At 41.8% G+C, this 22,776-nt stretch overlaps 2 protein-coding genes across 10 annotated transcripts in view; one reads left to right on the forward strand and one right to left on the reverse strand.

Moving 5' to 3' along the window:
- LOC133121354 (uncharacterized) overlaps positions 1-22,776 on the reverse strand; it is a 343,999-nt gene that overhangs the window by 122,798 nt on the left and 198,425 nt on the right. The window lies entirely within an intron of this gene.
- Positions 1,626-21,197, forward strand: LOC133112065 (deleted in malignant brain tumors 1 protein-like). Of its 9 annotated transcripts, XM_061222753.1 has the most exons (17): positions 1,626-1,746; positions 1,884-1,982; positions 4,167-4,496; positions 5,435-5,749; positions 6,686-7,000; positions 7,750-8,064; positions 8,815-9,129; positions 9,879-10,193; positions 10,944-11,258; positions 12,008-12,322; positions 13,260-13,574; positions 14,510-14,824; positions 15,576-15,890; positions 16,640-16,954; positions 17,703-18,017; positions 20,341-20,379; positions 20,906-21,197. In XM_061222753.1, exons 2-16 carry the CDS (start codon positions 1,919-1,921, stop codon positions 20,355-20,357), a joined length of 4,191 nt encoding a protein of 1,396 aa, XP_061078737.1. In that variant the 5' UTR covers positions 1,626-1,746; positions 1,884-1,918; the 3' UTR covers positions 20,358-20,379; positions 20,906-21,197. The 9 variants fall into 9 exon arrangements, with proteins under 9 accessions (XP_061078737.1, XP_061078792.1, XP_061078802.1 ...); XM_061222808.1 differs by lacking the exon at positions 17,703-18,017; XM_061222818.1 differs by lacking the exon at positions 15,576-15,890.

The following is a 22,776-nucleotide window of genomic DNA, read 5'->3' on the forward strand; positions in this document are numbered from 1 at the left end:
TTTCAGCTTGAGGTCACAAACAGATGGCCGGACATTCTCCTTCAGGATTTATTGGTAGACAGCAGAATTCATGGTTCCATTTATCACAGCACATCTTCCAGGTCCTGAAGCAGCAAAACAGCCCCAGACCATCACACTACCACCACCATATTTTACTGTTGGTATGATGTTCTTATTCTGAAATGCGGTGTTACTTTTACGCCAGATGTAATGGGACACACACCTTCCAAAAAGTTCAACTTTTGTTTTCCCAAAAGTCTTGGGGAACATCAAGATGTTTTCTGGCAAAATTGAGATGAGCCTTAATGTTCGTTTTGCTCAGCAGTGGTTTTCGTCTAGGAACTCTGCCATGCAGGCCATTTTTGCCCAGTCTCTTTCTTATGGTGGAGTCATGAACACTGACCTTAACTGAGGCAAGTGAGGCCTGCAGTTCTTTGGATGTTGTTGTGGGGTCTTTTGTGACCTCTTGGATGAGTCGTCGCTGCGCTCTTGGGGTAATTTTGGTCGGCCGGCCACTCCTGGGAAGGTTCACCACTGTTCCATGTTTTCGCCATTTGTGGATAATGGCTCTCACTGTGGTTCGCTGGAGTCCCAAAGCTTTAGAAATGGCTTTATAACCTTTTCCAGACTGATAGATCTCAATTACTTTCTTTCTTATTTGTTCCTGAATTTCTTTCGATCTCGGCATGCTGTCTAGCTTTTGAGGATCATTTTGTCTACTTCACTTTGTCAGGCAGGTCCTATTTAAGTGATTTCTTGATTGAGAACAGGTGTGTCAGTAATCAGGCCTGGGTGTGGAGAGAAATTGAACTCAGGTTTGATAAACCACAGTTAAGTTATGTTTTAATAGGGGGGGCAATCACTTTTTCACACAGGGCCATGTAGGTTTGGATTTTTATTCTCCCTTCATGATAAAAACCTTCATTTAAAAACTGCATTTTGTGTTTACTTGTGTTGTCTTTGAATAATATTTAAATTTGTTTGATGATCTGAAACATTTAATTGTGACAAACATGCAAAAAAATAAGAAATCAGGAAGGGGGCAAACACTTTTTCACACCACTGTAGACAGGCGTGTGCCTTTCCAAATCATGTCCAATCGACTGAATTTACCACAGGTGGACTCCAATTAAGCTGTAGAAACATCTCAAGGTTGATCAGTGGAAACAGGATGCACCTGAGCTCAATTTTGAGCTTCATGGCAAATGCTGTGAATACTTGTGATTTCTTGGTTTTTTTATTTTTAATAAATTAGCAAAAATCAAAAAAACTTTTATGGGGTATTGTGTGTAGAATTTGGAGGAAAAAATTTAATTTAATCCATTTTGGAATAAGGCTGTAACATAACAAAATGTGGAAAAAGTGAAGCGCTGTGAATGCTTTCCGGATGCACTGTAACTGGTAAAAAGATTTATGAATTGTGAAAGTCATCTAGTCGCTATGTTTTGTTTTTAAATGCATGAACAAAGCTAGTAGGGAAGCTAGATCTGGCAGATGACTGATTTTAGGATATGCAACTTGGAAACCAGATCCACAGCCTTCATAAATGAACATATGCTGAATGTTTGGAACTTATTCAAAATAAATGTTTTTGATACAATTTGCATTTCGCCCCTTGGACTACTGCTGAGACTAAAAATTCCAAAGAGGTGGAGTCACATGCCACCACAAGATATCACAAACAACTATTGAGGGGCTATAAATACTTTTGCTTCCTCACTGACATACCACACTGAGGATTGATTGGTAAGTGCATAATAATGATAACTTATTTATTTTGTGTAAATTATTACAAAAACATGAACTCTGCAAAACGTTAATGAACTGAAATGATATTATTCATAACAAACGTCTTTGTGGATGCCTTCGATTCTTTCCTCCAGATTTTACATGGTCATTGGAAAATCAAGCCTGAAGAATGGTGATCTCAGGAGCTGCACTATTACTCCTATTGCTGTCGGCCATTTTAACTAATGGCCCAGGTAAAGCATCATCTCTTACATCAAATAAGCAGAACTAAGGACAATTAAACAAAAAGAATGAAGGGCTAAAAGAAAATCAATTTTCCATGCTCTCTCATGACAGCATCTCAGGAACAGGTTTTCAGGGTAGTATGGTTCAGACCACTAAAAAGACATGATCAATAACTCCTTGCGATTGATAAGTGATGTTATTTACATGGGGGACACGGTCCAGTCCCCCGCAATGTCCGGCCCATTCAAACCGGGTCAGATTTGCAGTGCCCCTTGTTCCTTCTCCCCCAGGCTAGGCTACAGAAGTTAAAGGCGAACGATTCACTTTACTGATGGATTTCAACAACTAAACGCGAACACGGCGCGATAACATTATTAATCCAGTATCAAAGCCGTTGCCAAGCTGAAGGTTAGAGTCTATTATGTTATGCCAGTTCAGCAAATATATCAGCTCCAACACATTACTCGCTTAAAAAATTACAGCAGCCTCCAAACATGACGAATAGTGCAGTGAATGTATTCCAAAGACTAATAATTATCTGATATACATTCTTTTTTAAGCAGTAGACTCTGCTTGACCAATGTCAAGTGTTTTTTAAATTTTTTTTATTCATGATGATGATTATATTGCGATGATATGGAATGCTGTAGCTAGTTTTGGCGGTGAAATGTGAGAGTCTGCTAGTTGATATTTCTACGGTCTTTATTGTTGCTTTTCGAAAGGGGGTGGGGGGGATCTGCTGCTGTATGGGATGAACAATTGTCTTTTACATGCTAACAGTAAGTCCTAACCAAGAAATGTATAGTTAGCATAATGTGTTTTAAGCTCCAAAACCTGGAGGTGAGGGTCTGTTTAAGAAATCCGTTTGATTTGGAAAATTAGCTACTTGCTATGGATAAGAAGTGGGTTGTATGGTTACATCATGGGATTCATTGTTTTTTTCAGACATTTCATAGATTGGGGGATATCTTTTGCATTCGGTGATCAAGTTGGGAAATAAATAATCGGCATTAACATGCACATTGTACTGGCCGAATATGTTGTGTCTCGCCTCACCCCGTCCACCCCAATATGCCTCATATGTCCCCCGAATGTTCAATATAAAATGACACCCTTGGATGAAAGCTATTTTTGTTTGAAACAAGCTTTGTTATGAACCATTACACAAGTGAAATACAGGAAAGTGAATTCAGTTTATCTCGCCTCATCTGCCCAAACTAATTCATGCTGTTCAGGTTGTGTTTGCTTTTATTTTCATTCAAAGGACTGAAATATTAGTGAACATTGGTAGGTACCTATAGTCTGTAAACTCACAAATGTATCAATTTTACCAAAGTTTGAAATCAGCAGTTTTTCTGGAGAAAAATATCTTTGTGTGGAGATTGCATGTTCTCCCCCTGTTTGCAGTCCCCCTGTTTGCAGTCCAAAGGCAGGTTATGCTGATTGGAGAGTCTAAATTGCCCGTGGGTATGAGTTTGTAAGTGAATGGTGTGTGTGCGCTGCAATGGACTGGCGACCTGTCCAAGGTGTATTCCTGCCTTTCGCCCAATGTATGCTGGGATAGGCTCCAGCCCCCCTGCAACCCTGTTTAGGACAAGCGAGTTAAGATGATGAATGAATGAATGAAATTCAAAATCAGAGGGAAACGGCCTCGCCACCTCAACGTGGCTTCTGTTTATCACTCGCTGTTGGCAAGCCTCTGGGACTATCCGTAGAAGTTAAGCACTGCGTTTTTTAATTTGTCCAATGAAATACTGACAATATGCAATATCAAAATACTGCAGTGGAAGGACATTTTGGACATTTTGCCTGACCTGATTTCTCGCCAGGCCATAACACAAGCTTGCACAGAGTGGAGGACAACCTATCAGATCCGGTTTTCACATACAGTCCAAGGGCGGCCAATCAAACAGTGGGGTTTGCTCAAGAAAAACTAGCATTGACCCTGAACCGAATGAATCCTGCCGTAACCTAGCCGAAGCAAATAACAGTTATTGCCCGATGGAGCTACTAGCCATAGTTGACACTGGCACTGTTCAGATTCAGTCTGTGGCTGTGAACCTCATCCATGGCACGAAACATGGTGCTTTAAATAAATGTGCCATGTGGAAGACCCCAAAGAAAGTCTTCTTCATGATCATCAAAGAATGGGAAACATTGCATGACAGTTTTTTTAAATATGTTTCATGTAGCCAGTGCCCAGGTTGCCAGTGGCCAGGTCAGACTGGTGAATGGAGAGGGTCAGTGCTCTGGCAGGGTGGAGATCTACAATGATGGCCAGTGGGGAACAGTGTGTGATGACACCTGGGACCTAAACGATGCTGAGGTGGTGTGTAGACAGGTGGGCTGTGGCAGTGCTCAGGCTGCTCCAGGCAGTGCCCACTCTGGACAGGGCAGCGGACCAATCTGGTTGGATGATGTGAGCTGTTCTGGAAGTGAATCCTCCCTGTCACAGTGCCAGCACTCTGGGTTTGGGTCTCACAACTGTGGTCATCATGAAGATGCTTCGGTGGTTTGCTCTGGTAGGAAATATTTTTGTATGTTTTCCTTATTACCTTAAATTAATTGTTATGACTGACATTGAATGCATGTCTACCAAATATTTTAATAAAATTGAGTGAAAAGGAGCCTATAACAGTTTCTATAAAAAATACCTTATCCATCAGATCAACCTTGTTTAATTAAAAAACTACATCAATAACCATTTTGAATAAGATGCAATCGCACCCTCTCAGTGTACAACAATAAAAACAATGTATTATTAAGTATTTTATTACACATCTCCCTTTTCATGAAAAAATAATAAAAAAAATGGAGTTTTGCCAAAGAATCCATTGCTTCAGAAAAATGGGGAACCATTGAATTAATTTCCTACAGTAATGGAAATTTTTTTGTTGTTTGTTTTTTGTTTCAAACATTTGCTGCCCGTGTTTGCTTTCATATATAATTTTGAAACCCTGTTTTGTAACGTACAATGTAGAACCTCAGCCATATTGATAAGTGAGAGCGCTTCATTTGATTCCAGAGAGTATAGTGAAGCAAGGTTCCCCTCCAACACACTTTACATCGCCAGCTGCTCCTTCTCATACCTAACACTACAGCCAAGCTTACACAGAGCTCCAATGGAGGACAACCTTTCATCTGCAGTATTTAACATACTGTCCAAGGGGGTTCAGTCAAACAGTGGGGTTCGCTTGATAACAACGAACATGCACTACAAACCGACAGAATCCTCCGATAACCTAGCATATGCAGACAAAAGGTATTGCCCTTTGGAGCTACGAGCCAGTAGACACTGTCACAGTCCAGATGCAACCTGAGGCTTTAAGGCTCATCCATGCAACACAACATGCTACCTTAAATGAATGTGCCATGTAGAAGACCCCAAAGAAAGTCTTCTTCATAATCACCCAAGAATGTGAATGTTTCTCAAGATATTGTTTTCTTGTATTTCATGTAGCCGGTGCCCAAGTCAGACTGGTGAATGGAGAGGGTCAGTGCTCTGGCAGGGTGGAGATCTACAATGATGGCGAGTGGGGAACAGTGTGTGATGACTCCTGGGACCTAAACGATGCTGAGGTGGTGTGTAGACAGGTGGGCTGTGGCAGTGCTCAGGCTGCTCCAGGCAGTGCCCACTCTGGACAGGGCAGCGGGCCCATCTGGTTGGATGATGTGAGCTGTTCTGGAAGTGAATCCTCCCTGTCACAGTGCCAGCACTCTGGGTTTGGGTCTCACAACTGTATTCACCAGGAAGATGCTGCTGTGGTTTGCTCTGGTAGGAAATATTTTTGTATGTTTTCCTTATTACCTTAAATTGATTGTTATGACTGACACTGAGTGCATGTCAACCCAAGATTTAAATAAAATTGAGTGAAAAGGAGCCTATGACGGTTTCTATCAAATACCTTATCCATCAGATCAAGCTTGTTTCATTAAAAAACTACATCTATAACCATTTTGAATAAGATGCAATCGCACCCTCTCAGTGTACAACAATAAAAAAAATGCATTATTAAGTATTTTATTACACATCTCCCTTTTCATGAAAAAATAATAAAACAATGGAGTTTTGCCAAAGAATCCATTGCTTCAGAAAAATGGGGAACCATTGAATTAATTTCCTACAGTAATGGACATTTTTTTGTTGTTTATTTTTTGTTTCAAACATTTGCTGCCCGTGTTTGCTTTCATATATAATTTTGAAACCCTGTTTTGTAATGTACAATGTACAACCTCAGCCATATTGATAAGTGAGAGCGCTTCATTTGATTCCAGAGAGTATAGTGAAGCAAGGTTCCCCTCCAACACACTTTACATCGCCAGCTGCTCCTTCTCATACCTAACACTACAGCCAAGCTTACACAGCGCTCCAATGGAGGACAACCTTTCATCTGCATTTTTTGACATACAGATCAATGGTGGTCAATCAAACGGGGGGGGTTTGCTTGATAACAACGAACGAGCACTACAAACCGACAGAATCCTCCGATAACCTAGCATATGCAGACAAAAGGTATTGCCCTTTGGAGCTAGGAGCCAGTAGACAGTGTCACAGTCCAGATGCAACCTGAGGCTTTAAGGCTCATCCATGCAACACAACATGCTGCCTTAAATGAATGTGCCATGTAGAAGACCCCAAAGAAAGTCTTCTTCATAATCACCCAAGAATGTGAATGTTTCTCAAGATATTGTTTTCATGTATTTCATGTAGCCGGTGCCCAAGTCAGACTGGTGAATGGAGAGGGTCAGTGCTCTGGCAGGGTGGAGATCTACAATGATGGCGAGTGGGGAACAGTGTGTGATGACTCCTGGGACCTAAACGATGCTGAGGTGGTGTGTAGACAGGTGGGCTGTGGCAGTGCTCAGGCTGCTCCAGGCAGTGCCCACTCTGGACAGGGCAGCGGGCCCATCTGGTTGGATGATGTGAGCTGTTCTGGAAACGAATCCTCCCTGTCACAGTGCCAGCACTCTGGGTTTGGGTCTCACAATTGTATTCACCAGGAAGATGCTGCTGTGGTTTGCTCTGGTAGGAAATATTTTTGTATGTTTTCCTTATTACCTTAAATTGATTGTTAGGACTGACACTGAGCGCATGTCGACCCAAGATTTAAATAAAATTGAATGAAAAGGAGCCCATAATGGTTTCTATAAAATCCATTATCCATCAGATCCAGCTTGTTTTATTACAAATCTACGTCTATACCCGTTTTTAACGAGTTGTGATCTCATCCACTCAGTGTCCAATAATAACAAATCAAATTTTTAAGTATTGTATTACACATCTGTACAATGTATGACCACAGCCATGTTCATTAGTGAGAGTGCTTCTGTTGATTCCAGTGATAATAATGAACCAAGGTTCCGCTCCAGCACACTTTACAATGAAAGCTGCTCCTTCTCACACCTAACACTACAGCCAAACTTACACAGAGCTCCAATGGAGGACAACCTTTCATCTGCAGTTTTTGACATACAGACCAATGGTGGTCAATCAAACGGGGGGGTTTGCTTGATAACAACGTACAAGCACTAGAAACCGACAGAATCCTCCTATAACCTAGCATATGCAAACAAAAGTTATTGCCCTTTGGAGCTACCGGTCAGTAGACACTGGCACAGTCCCGTTGCAACCTGAGGCTTTAAGGCTCATCCATGCAACACAGCATGATGCCTTAAATGAATGATCCATGTAGAAGACACCAAGCAACATCTTCCTTATAATCACCCAAGAATGTGAATGTTTCTCATGACGTTGTTTTCATGTGTTTTATGAAGCCGGTGCCCAGGTCAGACTGGTGGGTGGAGATGATCAGTGCTCTGGCAGAGTAGAGATCTACAATGATGGCCAGTGGGGAACAGTGTGTGATGACTCCTGGGACCTAAACGATGCTGAGGTGGTGTGTAGACAGGTGGGCTGTGGCAGTGCTCAGGCTGCTCCAGGCAGTGCCCACTCTGGACAGGGCAGCGGGCCCATCTGGTTGGATGATGTGAGCTGTTCTGGAAGTGAATCCTCCCTGTCACAGTGCCAGCACTCTGGGTTTGGGTCTCACAACTGTGGTCATCATGAAGATGCTGCGGTGGTTTGCTCTGGTAGGAAATATTTTTATATTTTTTCCTTATTACCTTAAATTGATTGTTAGGACTGACACTGAGCGCATGTTGACCCAAGATTTAAATAAAATTGAGTGAAAAGGAGCCCATAACGGTTTCTATCAAATCCATTATCCATCAGATCCAGCTTGTTTTATTACAAATCTACGTCTATACCCATTTTTAATGAGTTGTGATCTCATCCACTCAGTGTCCAATAATAACAAATCAAATTTTTAAGTATTTTATTTTACATCTGTACAATGTATGACCACAGCCATGTTCATAAGTGAGAGTGCTTCTGTTGATTCCAGTGATAATAATGAACCAAGGTTCCGCTCCAGCACACTTTACAATGAAAGCTGCTCCTTCTCACACCTAACACTACAGCCAAACTTTTACAGAGCTCCAATGGAGGACAACCTTTCATTTGCAGTTTTTGACATACAGATCAATGGTGGTCAATCAAACGGGGGGGGTTTGCTTGATAACAACGAACGAGCACGACAAACCGACAGAATCCTCCGATAACCTAGCATATGCAGACAAAAGGTATTGCCCTTTGGAGCTAGGAGCCAGTAGACAGTGTCACAGTCCAGATGCAACCTGAGGCTTTAAGGCTCATCCATGCAACACAACATGCTGCCTTAAATGAATGTGCCATGTAGAAGACCCCAAAGAAAGTCTTCTTCATAATCACCCAAGAATGTGAATGTTTCTCAAGATATTGTTTTCATGTATTTCATGTAGCCGGTGCCCAAGTCAGACTGGTGAATGGAGAGGGTCAGTGCTCTGGCAGGGTGGAGATCTACAATGATGGCGAGTGGGGAACAGTGTGTGATGACTCCTGGGACCTAAACGATGCTGAGGTGGTGTGTAGACAGGTGGGCTGTGGCAGTGCTCAGGCTGCTCCAGGCAGTGCCCACTCTGGACAGGGCAGCGGGCCCATCTGGTTGGATGATGTGAGCTGTTCTGGAAACGAATCCTCCCTGTCACAGTGCCAGCACTCTGGGTTTGGGTCTCACAATTGTATTCACCAGGAAGATGCTGCTGTGGTTTGCTCTGGTAGGAAATATTTTTGTATGTTTTCCTTATTACCTTAAATTGATTGTTAGGACTGACACTGAGCGCATGTCGACCCAAGATTTAAATAAAATTGAGTGAAAAGGAGCCCATAATGGTTTCTATAAAATCCATTATCCATCAGATCCAGCTTGTTTTATTACAAATCTACGTCTATACCCGTTTTTAACGAGTTGTGATCTCATCCACTCAGTGTCCAATAATAACAAATCAAATTTTTAAGTATTGTATTACACATCTGTACAATGTATGACCACAGCCATGTTCATTAGTGAGAGTGCTTCTGTTGATTCCAGTGATAATAATGAACCAAGGTTCCGCTCCAGCACACTTTACAATGAAAGCTGCTCCTTCTCACACCTAACACTACAGCCAAACTTACACAGAGCTCCAATGGAGGACAACCTTTCATCTGCAGTTTTTGACATACAGACCAATGGTGGTCAATCAAACGGGGGGGTTTGCTTGATAACAACGTACAAGCACTAGAAACCGACAGAATCCTCCTATAACCTAGCATATGCAAACAAAAGTTATTGCCCTTTGGAGCTACCGGTCAGTAGACACTGGCACAGTCCCGTTGCAACCTGAGGCTTTAAGGCTCATCCATGCAACACAGCATGATGCCTTAAATGAATGATCCATGTAGAAGACACCAAGCAACATCTTCCTTATAATCACCCAAGAATGTGAATGTTTCTCATGACGTTGTTTTCATGTGTTTCATGAAGCCGGTGCCCAGGTCAGACTGGTGGGTGGAGATGATCAGTGCTCTGGCAGAGTAGAGATCTACAATGATGGCCAGTGGGGAACAGTGTGTGATGACTCCTGGGACCTAAACGATGCTGAGGTGGTGTGTAGACAGGTGGGCTGTAGCAGTGCTCAGGCTGCTCCAGGCAGTGCCCACTCTGGACAGGGCAGCGGGCCCATCTGGTTGGATGATGTGAGGTGTTCTGGAAGTGAATCCTCCCTGTCACAGTGCCAGCACTCTGGGTTTGGGTCTCACAACTGTGGTCATCATGAAGATGCTGCGGTGGTTTGCTCTGGTAGGAAATATTTTTATATTTTTTCCTTATTACCTTAAATTGATTGTTAGGACTGACACTGAGCGCATGTTGACCCAAGATTTAAATAAAATTGAGTGAAAAGGAGCCCATAACGGTTTCTATCAAATCCATTATCCATCAGATCCAGCTTGTTTTATTACAAATCTACGTCTATACCCATTTTTAATGAGTTGTGATCTCATCCACTCAGTGTCCAATAATAACAAATCAAATTTTTAAGTATTTTATTTTACATCTGTACAATGTATGACCACAGCCATGTTCATAAGTGAGAGTGCTTCTGTTGATTCCAGTGATAATAATGAACCAAGGTTCCGCTCCAGCACACTTTACAATGAAAGCTGCTCCTTCTCACACCTAACACTACAGCCAAACTTTTACAGAGCTCCAATGGAGGACAACCTTTCATTTGCAGTTTTTGACATACAGACCAATGGTGGTCAATCAAACGGGGGGGGTTTGCTTGATAACAACGAACGAGCACGACAAACCGACAGAATCCTCCGATAACCTAGCATATGCAGACAAAAGGTATTGCCCTTTGGAGCTAGGAGCCAGTGGACAGTGTCACAGTCCAGATGCAACCTGAGGCTTTAAGGCTCATCCATGCAACACAACATGCTGCCTTAAATGAATGTGCCATGTAGAAGACCCCAAAGAAAGTCTTCTTCATAATCACCCAAGAATGTGAATGTTTCTCAAGATATTGTTTTCATGTATTTCATGTAGCCGGTGCCCAAGTCAGACTGGTGAATGGAGAGGGTCAGTGCTCTGGTAGGGTGGAGATCTACAATGATGGCGAGTGGGGAACAGTGTGTGATGACTCCTGGGACCTAAACGATGCTGAGGTGGTGTGTAGACAGGTGGGCTGTGGCAGTGCTCAGGCTGCTCCAGGCAGTGCCCACTCTGGACAGGGCAGCGGGCCCATCTGGTTGGATGATGTGAGGTGTTCTGGAAACGAATCCTCCCTGTCACAGTGCCAGCACTCTGGGTTTGGGTCTCACAACTGTATTCACCAGGAAGATGCTGCTGTGGTTTGCTCTGGTAGGAAATATTTTTGTATGTTTTCCTTATTACCTTAAATTGATTGTTCGGACTGACACTGAGCGCATGTCGACCCAAGATTTAAATAAAATTGAGTGAAAAGGAGCCCATAACGGTTTCTATCAAATCCATTATCCATCAGATCCAGCTTGTTTTATTACAAATCTACGTCTATACCCATTTTTAATGAGTTGTGATCTCATCCACTCAGTGTCCAATAATAACAAATCAAATTTTTAAGTATTTTATTATACATCTGTACAATGTATGACCACAGCCATGTTCATAAGTGAGAGTGCTTCTGTTGATTCCAGTGATAATAATGAACCAAGGTTCCGCTCCAGCACACTTTACAATGAAAGCTGCTCCTTCTCACACCTAACACTACAGCCAAACTTACACAGAGCTCCAATGGAGGACAACCTTTCATCTGCAGTTTTTGACCTGCAGACCAATGGTGGTCAATCAAACGGGGGGGTTTGCTTGATAACAACGAACAAGCACTACAAACCGACAGAATCCTCCTATAACCTAGCATATGCAAACAAAAGTTATTGCCCTTTGGAGCTACCGGTCAGTAGACACTGGCACAGTCCCGATGCAACCTGAGGCTTTAAGGCTCATCCATGCAACACAGCATGATGCCTTAAATGAATGAGCCATGTAGAAGACACCAAGCAACATCTTCCTTACAATCACCCAAGAATGCGAATGTTTCTAATGACGTTGTTTTAATGTATTTCATGAAGCCGGTGCCCAGGTCAGACTGGTGGGTGGAGATGATCAGTGCTCTGGCAGAGTAGAGATCTACAATGATGGCCAGTGGGGAACAGTGTGTGATGACTCCTGGGACCTAAACGATGCTGAGGTGGTGTGTAGACAGGTGGGCTGTGGCAGTGCTCAGGCTGCTCCAGGCAGTGCCCACTCTGGACAGGGCAGCGGGCCCATCTGGTTGGATGATGTGAGCTGTTCTGGAAGTGAATCCTCCCTGTCACAGTGCCAGCACTCTGGGTTTGGGTCTCACAACTGTGGACATCATGAAGATGCTGCGGTGGTTTGCTCTGGTAGGAAATATTTTTGTATGTTTTCCTTATTACCTTAAATTAATTGTTATGACTGACATTGAATGCATGTCTACCAAATATTTTAATAAAATTGAGTGAAAAGGAGCCTATAACAGTTTCTATAAAAAATACCTTATCCATCAGATCAACCTTGTTTAATTAAAAAACTACATCAATAACCATTTTGAATAAGATGCAATCGCACCCTCTCAGTGTACAACAATAAAAACAATGTATTATTAAGTATTTTATTACACATCTCCCTTTTCATGAAAAAATAATAAAACAATGGAGTTTTGCCAAAGAATCCATTGCTTCAGAAAAATGGGGAACCATTGAATTAATTTCCTACAGTAATGGAAATTTTTTTGTTGTTTGTTTTTTGTTTCAAACATTTGCTGCCCGTGTTTGCTTTCATATATAATTTTGAAACCCTGTTTTGTAATGTACAATGTAGAACCTCAGCCATATTGATAAGTGAGAGCGCTTCATCTGATTCCAGAGAGTATAGTGAAGCAAGGTTCCCCTCCAACACACTTTACATCGCCAGCTGCTCCTTCTCATACCTAACACTACAGCCAAGCTTACACAGAGCTCCAATGGAGGACAACCTTTCATCTGCAGTATTTAACATACTGTCCAAGGGGGTTCAGTCAAACAGTGGGGTTCGCTTGATAACAACGAACATGCACTACAAACCGACAGAATCCTCCGATAACCTAGCATATGCAGACAAAAGGTATTGCCCTTTGGAGCTACGAGCCAGTAGACACTGTCACAGTCCAGATGCAACCTGAGGCTTTAAGGCTCATCCATGCAACACAACATGCTGCCTTAAATGAATGTGCCATGTAGAAGACCCCAAAGAAAGTCTTCTTCATAATCACCCAAGAATGTGAATGTTTCTCAAGATATTGTTTTCATGGATTTCATGTAGCCGGTGCCCAAGTCAGACTGGTGAATGGAGAGGGTCAGTGCTCTGGCAGGGTGGAGATCTACAATGATGGCGAGTGGGGAACAGTGTGTGATGACTCCTGGGACCTAAACGATGCTGAGGTGGTGTGTAGACAGGTTGGCTGTGGCAGTGCTCAGGCTGCTCCAGGCAGTGCCCACTCTGGACAGGGCAGCGGGCCCATCTGGTTGGATGATGTGAGCTGTTCTGGAAGTGAATCCTCCCTGTCACAGTGCCAGCACTCTGGGTTTGGGTCTCACAACTGTGGACATCATGAAGATGCTGCGGTGGTTTGCTCTGGTAGGAAATATTTTTGTATGTTTTCCTTATTACCTTAAATTGATTGTTATGACTGACACTGAGTGCATGTCAACCCAAGATTTAAATAAAATTGAGTGAAAAGGAGCCTATGACGGTTTCTATCAAATACCTTATCCATCAGATCAAGCTTGTTTCATTAAAAAACTACATCTATAACCATTTTGAATAAGATGCAATCGCACCCTCTCAGTGTACAACAATAAAAAAAATGCATTATTAAGTATTTTATTACACATCTCCCTTTTCATGAAAAAATAATAAAACAATGGAGTTTTGCCAAAGAATCCATTGCTTCAGAAAAATGGGGAACCATTGAATTAATTTCCTACAGTAATGGACATTTTTTTGTTGTTTATTTTTTGTTTCAAACATTTGCTGCCCGTGTTTGCTTTCATATATAATTTTGAAACCCTGTTTTGTAATGTACAATGTACAACCTCAGCCATATTGATAAGTGAGAGCGCTTCATTTGATTCCAGAGAGTATAGTGAAGCAAGGTTCCCCTCCAACACACTTTACATCGCCAGCTGCTCCTTCTCATACCTAACACTACAGCCAAGCTTACACAGCGCTCCAATGGAGGACAACCTTTCATCTGCATTTTTTGACATACAGACCAATGGTGGTCAATCAAACGGGGGGGTTTGCTTGATAACAACGAACAAGCACTACAAACCAACAGAATTCTCCGATAACCTAGCATATGCAGACAAAAGGTATTGCCCTTTGGAGCTACGTGCCAGTAGACACTGTCACAGTCCAGATGCAACCTGAGGCTTTAAGGCTCATCCATGCAACACAACATGCTGCCTTAAATGAATGTGCCATGTAGAAGACCCCAAAGAAAGTCTTCTTCATAATCACCCAAGAATGTGAATGTTTCTCAAGATATTGTTTTCATGGATTTCATGTAGCCGGTGCCCAAGTCAGACTGGTGAATGGAGAGGGTCAGTGCTCTGGCAGGGTGGAGATCTACAATGATGGCGAGTGGGGAACAGTGTGTGATGACTCCTGGGACCTAAACGATGCTGAGGTGGTGTGTAGACAGGTGGGCTGTGGCAGTGCTCAGGCTGCTCCAGGCAGTGCCCACTCTGGACAGGGCAGCGGGCCCATCTGGTTGGATGATGTGAGCTGTTCTGGAAACGAATCCTCCCTGTCACAGTGCCAGCACTCTGGGTTTGGGTCTCACAATTGTATTCACCAGGAAGATGCTGCTGTGGTTTGCTCTGGTAGGAAATATTTTTGTATGTTTTCCTTATTACCTTAAATTGATTGTTAGGACTGACACTGAGCGCATGTCGACCCAAGATTTAAATAAAATTGAGTGAAAAGGAGCCCATAATGGTTTCTATAAAATCCATTATCCATCAGATCCAGCTTGTTTTATTACAAATCTACGTCTATACCCGTTTTTAACGAGTTGTGATCTCATCCACTCAGTGTCCAATAATAACAAATCAAATTTTTAAGTATTGTATTACACATCTGTACAATGTATGACCACAGCCATGTTCATAAGTGAGAGTGCTTCTGTTGATTCCAGTGATAATAATGAACCAAGGTTCCGCTCCAGCACACTTTACAATGAAAGCTGCTCCTTCTCACACCTAACACTACAGCCAAACTTACACAGAGCTCCAATGGAGGACAACCTTTCATCTGCAGTTTTTGACATACAGACCAATGGTGGTCAATCAAACGGGGGGGGGTTTGCTTGATAACAACGTACAAGCACTAGAAACCGACAGAATCCTCCTATAACCTAGCATATGCAAACAAAAGTTATTGCCCTTTGGAGCTACCGGTCAGTAGACACTGGCACAGTCCCGTTGCAACCTGAGGCTTTAAGGCTCATCCATGCAACACAGCATGATGCCTTAAATGAATGATCCATGTAGAAGACACCAAGCAACATCTTCCTTATAATCACCCAAGAATGTGAATGTTTCTCATGACGTTGTTTTCATGTGTTTCATGAAGCCGGTGCCCAGGTCAGACTGGTGGGTGGAGATGATCAGTGCTCTGGCAGAGTAGAGATCTACAATGATGGCCAGTGGGGAACAGTGTGTGATGACTCCTGGGACCTTAACGATGCTGAGGTGGTGTGTAGACAGGTGGGCTGTGGCAGTGCTCAGGCTGCTCCAGGCAGTGCCCACTCTGGACAGGGCAGCGGGCCCATCTGGTTGGATGATGTGAGCTGTTCTGGAAGTGAATCCTCCCTGTCACAGTGCCAGCACTCTGGGTTTGGGTCTCACAACTGTGGTCATCATGAAGATGCTGCGGTGGTTTGCTCTGGTAGGAAATATTTTTATATTTTTTCCTTATTACCTTAAATTGATTGTTAGGACTGACACTGAGCGCATGTCGACCCAAGATTTAAATAAAATTGAGTGAAAAGGAGCCCATAACGGTTTCTATCAAATCCATTATCCATCAGATCCAGCTTGTTTTATTACAAATCTACGTCTATACCCATTTTTAATGAGTTGTGATCTCATCCACTCAGTGTCCAATAATAACAAATCAAATTTTTAAGTATTTTATTTTACATCTGTACAATGTATGACCACAGCCATGTTCATAAGTGAGAGTGCTTCTGTTGATTCCAGTGATAATAATGAACCAAGGTTCCGCTCCAGCACACTTTACAATGAAAGCTGCTCCTTCTCACACCTAACACTACAGCCAAACTTACACAGAGCTCCAATGGAGGACAACCTTTCATCTGAAGTATTTAACATACTGTCCAAGGGGGGTCAGTCAAACAGTGGGGTTCGCTTGATAACAACGAACATGCACTACAAACCGACAGAATCCTCCTATAACCTAGCATATGCAGATAAAAGGTATTGCCCTTTGGAGCTACGAGCCAGTAGACACTGTCACAGTCCAGATGCAACCTGAGGCTTTAAGGTTCATCCATGCAACACAACATGCTGCCTTAAATGAATGTGCCATGTAGAAGACCCCAAAGAAAGTCTTCTTCATAATCACCCAAGAATGTGAATGTTTCTCAAGATATTGTTTTCATGTATTTCATGTAGCCGGTGCCCAAGTCAGACTGGTGAATGGAGAGGGTCAGTGCTCTGGCAGGGTGGAGATCTACAATGATGGCGAGTGGGGAACAGTGTGTGATGACTTCTGGGACCTAAACGACGCTGAGGTGGTGTGTAGACAGGTGGGCTGTGGCAGTGCTCAGGCTGCTCCAGGCAGTGCCCACTCTGGACAGGGCAGCGGGCCCATCTGGTTGGATGATGTGAGCTGTTCTGGAAGTGAATCCTCCCTGTCACAGTGCCAGCACTCTGGGTTTGGGTCTCACAACTGTATTCACCAGGAAGATGCTGCGGTGGTTTGCTCTGGTAGGAAATATTTTTATATGTTTTCCTTATTACCTTAAATTGATTGTTATGACTGACACTGAGTGCATGTCGACCGAATATTTAAATAAAATTGACTGAAAAGGAGCCAATTTCGGTTTCTATCAAATCCATTATCCATCAGATCCAGTTTGTTTTTTTACAAAACTACGTCTATACCCATTTTGAATAAGTTGTGATCTCATCCACTCAGTGTCCAATAATAACAAATCAAATTTTAAGTATTTTATTTTACATCTGTACAATGTATGACCACAGCCATGTTCATAAGTGAGAGTGCTTCTGTTGATTCCAGTGATAATAATGAACCAAGGTTCCGCTCCAGCACACTTTACAATGAAAGCTGCTCCTTCTCACACCTAACACTACAGCCAAACTTACACAGAGCTCCAATGGAGGACAACCTTTCATCTGCAGTTTTTGACATGCAGACCAATGGTGGTCAATCAAACGGGGGGGTTTGCTTGATAACAACGTACAAGCACTACAAACCGACAGAATCCTCCTATAACCTAGCATATGCAAACAAAAGTTATTGCCCTTTGGAGCTACCGGTCAGTAGACACTGGCACAGTCCCGTTGCAACCTGAGGCTTTAAGGCTCATCCATGCAACACAGCATGATGCCTTAAATGAATGAGCCATGTAGAAGACACCAAGCAACATCTTCCTTATAATCACCCAAGAATGTGAATGTTTCTTATGATGTTGTTTTCATGTGTTTCTTGAAGCCGGTGCCCAGGTCAGACTGGTGAATGGATATGATCAGTGCTCTGGCAGAGTAGAGATCTACAATGATGGCGAGTGGGGAACAGTGTGTGATGACTCCTGGGACCTAAACGATGCTGAGGTGGTGTGTAGACAGGTGGGCTGTGGCAGTGCTCAGGCTGCTCCAGGCAGTGCCCACTCTGGACAGGGCAGCGGGCCCATCTGGTTGGATGATGTGAGCTGTTCTGGAAGTGAATCGTCCCTGTCACAGTGCCAGCACCCTGGGTTTGGGATACATGACTGTGGTCATCATGAAGATGTTGCGGTGGTTTGCTCTGGTAGGAAATATTTTTGTATGTTTTCTTCATTGCCTTTATTTTATTGTTATGACTGACACTGAGTGCATGTCGACCTAAGATTTCAATAAAATTGAGTGAAAAGGAGCCCATAACGTTTCTATCAAATCTATTATCCATCAGATCCAGCTTGTTTTATTACAAAACTGCATCTATACCCATTTTTAATAAGATGCAATCTCACCCTCTCAATGTCCAATCACAAAAAATTGAATTATTAAGTATTTCAATCCACATCTCCCTTGTTCTTAAATAAATATAATAAAACAATGAGTTTTGCCAAAGAATCCATTGCTTGAGAATAATGCGTAACCATTAAATTAATTTGCTAATGTAAAGAAAAGTCTTGTCTTTCAAAAAAATATTTGCCACCAATTTTGGCATCCATATCTAATTTTGACATCATAATTTGTAATGGACAATGTACGACCACTGTTATGTTCATCAGTGAGAGCGCTTATGTTGATTCCAGAGAGTATAGTGAACCAAGGTTCCCCTCCGACACACTTTACATTGCCATCTGCTCCTTCTCACACCTAACACTACAGCTAAGCTGACACAGAGCTCCAATGGAGGACAACCTTTCATCTGCAGTTTTTGACATTCTGTCCAATGGTGGCCAATCAAATAGTGGGGTTTGCTTGATAACAACGAACATGGATTCCAAACCGACAGAATCATCCTATGACCTAGCATTTGCAAACAAAAGTTATTGCCCTTTGGAGCTACCAGCCAGTAGACACAGTCCAGATTCATCCTGAGGGTTTAAAGCTTATCTGTGTTACACAGCATGATGCCTTAAATGAATGAGCCATGTAGAATACAACAAGCAAAGTCTTCCTTAAAATCACCCACGAATGTGAAATTGTTTCATGACATTCTTTTCATGTTTTTCATGTAGCCGGTGCCCAGGTCAGACTGGTGAATGGAGATGATCAGTGCTCTGGCAGAGTAGAGATCTACAATGATGGCCAGTGGGGAACAGTGTGTGATGACTCCTGGGACCTAAACGATGCTGAGGTGGTGTGTAGACAGGTGGGCTGTGGCAGTGCTCAGGCTGCTCCAGGCAGTGCCCACTCTGGACAGGGCAGCGGGCCCATCTGGTTGGATGATGTGAGCTGTTCTGGAAGTGAATCCTCCCTGTCACAGTGCCAGCACCCTGGGTTTGGGTTACATGACTGTGGTCATCATGAAGATGTTGCTGTGATTTGCTCAGGTAGGAAATCTTCAAATATTTTTTCATAATTGCCTTAAATTGATTTTTATGAAGATTAACAAGGGAACATAGCCATTTGAAAAAACTAGTTAAAGTATCGTGTTCATTTAAAGTCAGTGTAGCATTGCATTTGGCATTTTTAAGCATTTGATTATTCCTTTTTCAGAAAAATTAGGTACCACAGAATTAATTTGCTCATGTAAAGGAAATTCTTTTTTTTTTTTAATATATACATTTTTAACATTGTTGGCTTGCATATATAAATTTGTCACATTCATTCAGAATGTACATTCTACAACGACATAAGAGAGAACACAACAGTTTGTTCCAGAGAGTATCGTGAAGCATGGTTCCCCTCCAACACACTTTACATTGCCAGCTGCTCCTTCTCACACCTAACACTACAGCCAAGCTTACACAGAGCACCAATAGAGGACTACCTTTCACTTGCAGTTTTTAACATACTGTCCAAAGGTGGCCAATGAAACAGTGGGGTTTGCTAGAGGAAAAACCAACATACAAAGAACTGTTATTGCCCGACAGAGCTACCAGCCACATTCAACAGTGGCACAGTACTGATCCAATCTGAGGCTGTGAGGTTCAGCAATGCCACACAACATGGTGCCTTTAATGAATGTGCCATGTCGAAGAGCCCACAGAGTCTTGAGTTGACCTGTGACCAGACTGCTCTGTTCTGGTGAAACAGTGTGGGGAAGTAGCTACAAGAAGTATTTTTGGCCAAATGCTGTCGTATGTTATCGGGTTTGGATTGATGTACTATATTCGCATTTGAAGTAAGAGGAACTGTAATATGTCATTTGCCAAATAGCATAGCCAAGTTATTGTGATTTAGGATTCCTGGAGTATTCATATTTGTCCTGTGGTTTTCTCTTGACATTTCCTGACGTAAGGATTTGTAATTTTGTATGCCTGACTATAGTATAGAAAATAAATAGTTATTTTGGAAACATGGATTAGATTGGATTTCCATTGAAAAAAGAAAGTAGCATGGGTGTGCCTCCTGTTTGGATATCTGGTGCTTTCACAGTGAAACACACACACAGGTAACGATCAGGTTTTACCTTTCAGGGGACATGGCAGGCTGAGTAAACTCCTAGGCATTCGCAGGTGAGTAGAGACACTTTCTTACACACCCACAACGCACAGAACAATGTTACAGTGTACTATTACTGATATTAGCCTGTCAGAGTAGTCAATCATCCCCGTAACATTAAATGTGGTGTGGCCATGGAACCGTATGTGTATTAGTAATACAGGGAGGCACAGCTCCATGACTGGAAGAATGGAGGTAATCTGCACTTGTCGCTGTGAATAAGCCTCATATGAATTTTTGGTTTGAGGTGAAAAGGCTGTATTCAGTGAGAAGTGGACTGGATTTTGACCTTGCAGAACCAGGCGATGTTCTGTTCTTACAGTGTTTTCCTTGCCTTACTCCTTATAGTGTCCTGTAGTTAAAATTTGCTAAATGTTCTTGGTTCTTGTTACTCAGTAAGTAAGCCAAAATAAATACAAATATATATGGTAGAAGTGGCTTTACTTAATCATAGGGATAATTCCTAATTCAGATAAAAAGCGCAGCCAAGTCTCACAATATTTTCTCACAATATTTTCTGCTTTTTCTCTGTCATTTCAGGAGCATCAAAAGTTCCCAGCTATGAAATGGATCTGTTTGTTCCTTCCAATTTACTATCCATTCACATATCTTCAGTGTGTTATTGTGATTGTAGTCAACATCCCCTGTTTAATCACAAGACAAGCATCACTGGGTGATACCATCAAATCATTACAAAATTATAATCCTACTACGCTGAGATTCCCTTGAAAAGCCTCTTATAGATTAGTTTGGACTCTCTCGTGCTTTGTGCCTGTGATTTATACATTCTTTTTACCTGTTTTATGAGCAAATAAAAAAATATTCATATTAATGACTTGTCATTGACTACTTCACATTTAGGGTAGTCTATACCAACATGTCTGACAAATGTTACAATCTTTTTCTCTGAAGAACTGTAAAAGACAATTATGTTGTAATTGTACAGGTATGTATGCTTTCGTTACTGCAAAGTTACAATCTTTTTCTCTGTGAAATTGTAAAAAAGAATATAATTTTTCTATTTCTTTTTGTGCGTGTGAATGAAACAATTCCATTGCTTGCAGGACCAACACTTGTATTTTTGTTATCTGAAAATCTAACCATTTTTTTTTTACCATACTGGAATCGGAACTGGAAACCATTAAGAATTGGAACCGATTAGCAGAATCGGAACCGGAATTGATGAAATCCAAACAATACCCAACCCGACGCACCTGTTATTTTATTAGAATGTGGATTGGAGGATGCGCAAATGACTGAACCAAGATAGGAGCAGTTGGAGATCCAAATATGGGGATCCAAATTAGCAATAGGCAATAAATGTAGGAGCATTCTCTTTAGATTTACAGAAAGTTAGCCTCATGTCTGCAAAACAACAAAATTAGCTTACAAGGAAATGGCAGAAGTTGGAACACAATCTGTGTTTTCATACAATATGCCGAACATTCGCAACATGTTTAATTATGAAAGATGTGTATCTGATTTCTAAGCCACTTATCAGCATTGTGGTTTGGACTGGTGCCTGCTTCCTGGCTACCTTAGATCACGAGTCATAGCCTATGAGGTGAGGGAAAAAAACATGCCAACTAAACAGCTTTCAAAATTGGATGGATTTTAAATTAATGTCACCTCTGTTTCGTACCCCAGTGAAACAGGAAGCCATCTGAAGCCACAAAACAGTTCCCAGTTAGATTTTAATTCACTTACAGCACATATATGCCAATATATATTTCCAATATTTTATCAATAATTATATAGTTGACTAATGTGACATCATTTTTGGAAATAATATTACTTAAATGTTACAATCTTTTTCTCTGAGGAATTGTAAAACAGAATATATTTTTTTGTGTGCGTGTGTAGATATTTTGGGTACAGCTGATAATTATCTGTTGTTGTTCTTACTTCATGTGTCTGTAACTTAAATTTTATGAAATAAAAGCAAAAAATGATTGAATTGTAAAAGCCATCTAGTTGATTGATTCTCACCCCATGACCAAAGCTAGCCAGGAACTAGACCCCTGTCCAAACTGCTATGCGGATATGCAACTTGAACACCAGATCCACAGCTTTCGTAAATTAACATATATTAAATGTTTGGATCGTTGTCAATTAATTTGTCAAATTCTGAAGTTTCCTTGTAACCCAGATCTGCTGTTTTTCCCAGAAATGATGGAGACATCTAGTATATTTAAAGATAATGCTCCAATCCCAACACCAGCCTTCAGAAATGAACATATGCTAAATATTTGGACCACTTTATGAGAGCAAATGAATGTACTTTTAAATTTACAAATTTACAAGTTTCCTTGTAGCCAGGATCTGCCGTTTTCCTGAAATGAGGCTGACTTGGTGAATGCTCCTGAATCTTTCCATTACATTACATTAAAGGCATTTCGCAGCTCATCCAG

This window comes from Conger conger, chromosome 2 (genome assembly GCF_963514075.1).
Source record: "Conger conger chromosome 2, fConCon1.1, whole genome shotgun sequence".
Lineage (NCBI taxonomy): Eukaryota > Metazoa > Chordata > Actinopteri > Anguilliformes > Congridae > Conger > Conger conger.

Bases quoted from the DNA above. Each gene is read 5' to 3' on its own strand.
- LOC133112065 (XM_061222753.1), top strand. From the start codon at position 1,919: ATGGTGATCTCAGGAGCTGCACTATTACTCCTATTGCTGTCGGCCATT. The intron at 4,497-5,434 runs GTAGGAAATATT...TATTTCATGTAG, and splicing joins TGCTTCGGTGGTTTGCTCTG to CCGGTGCCCAAGTCAGACTG. The intron at 5,750-6,685 runs GTAGGAAATATT...TATTTCATGTAG, and splicing joins TGCTGCTGTGGTTTGCTCTG to CCGGTGCCCAAGTCAGACTG.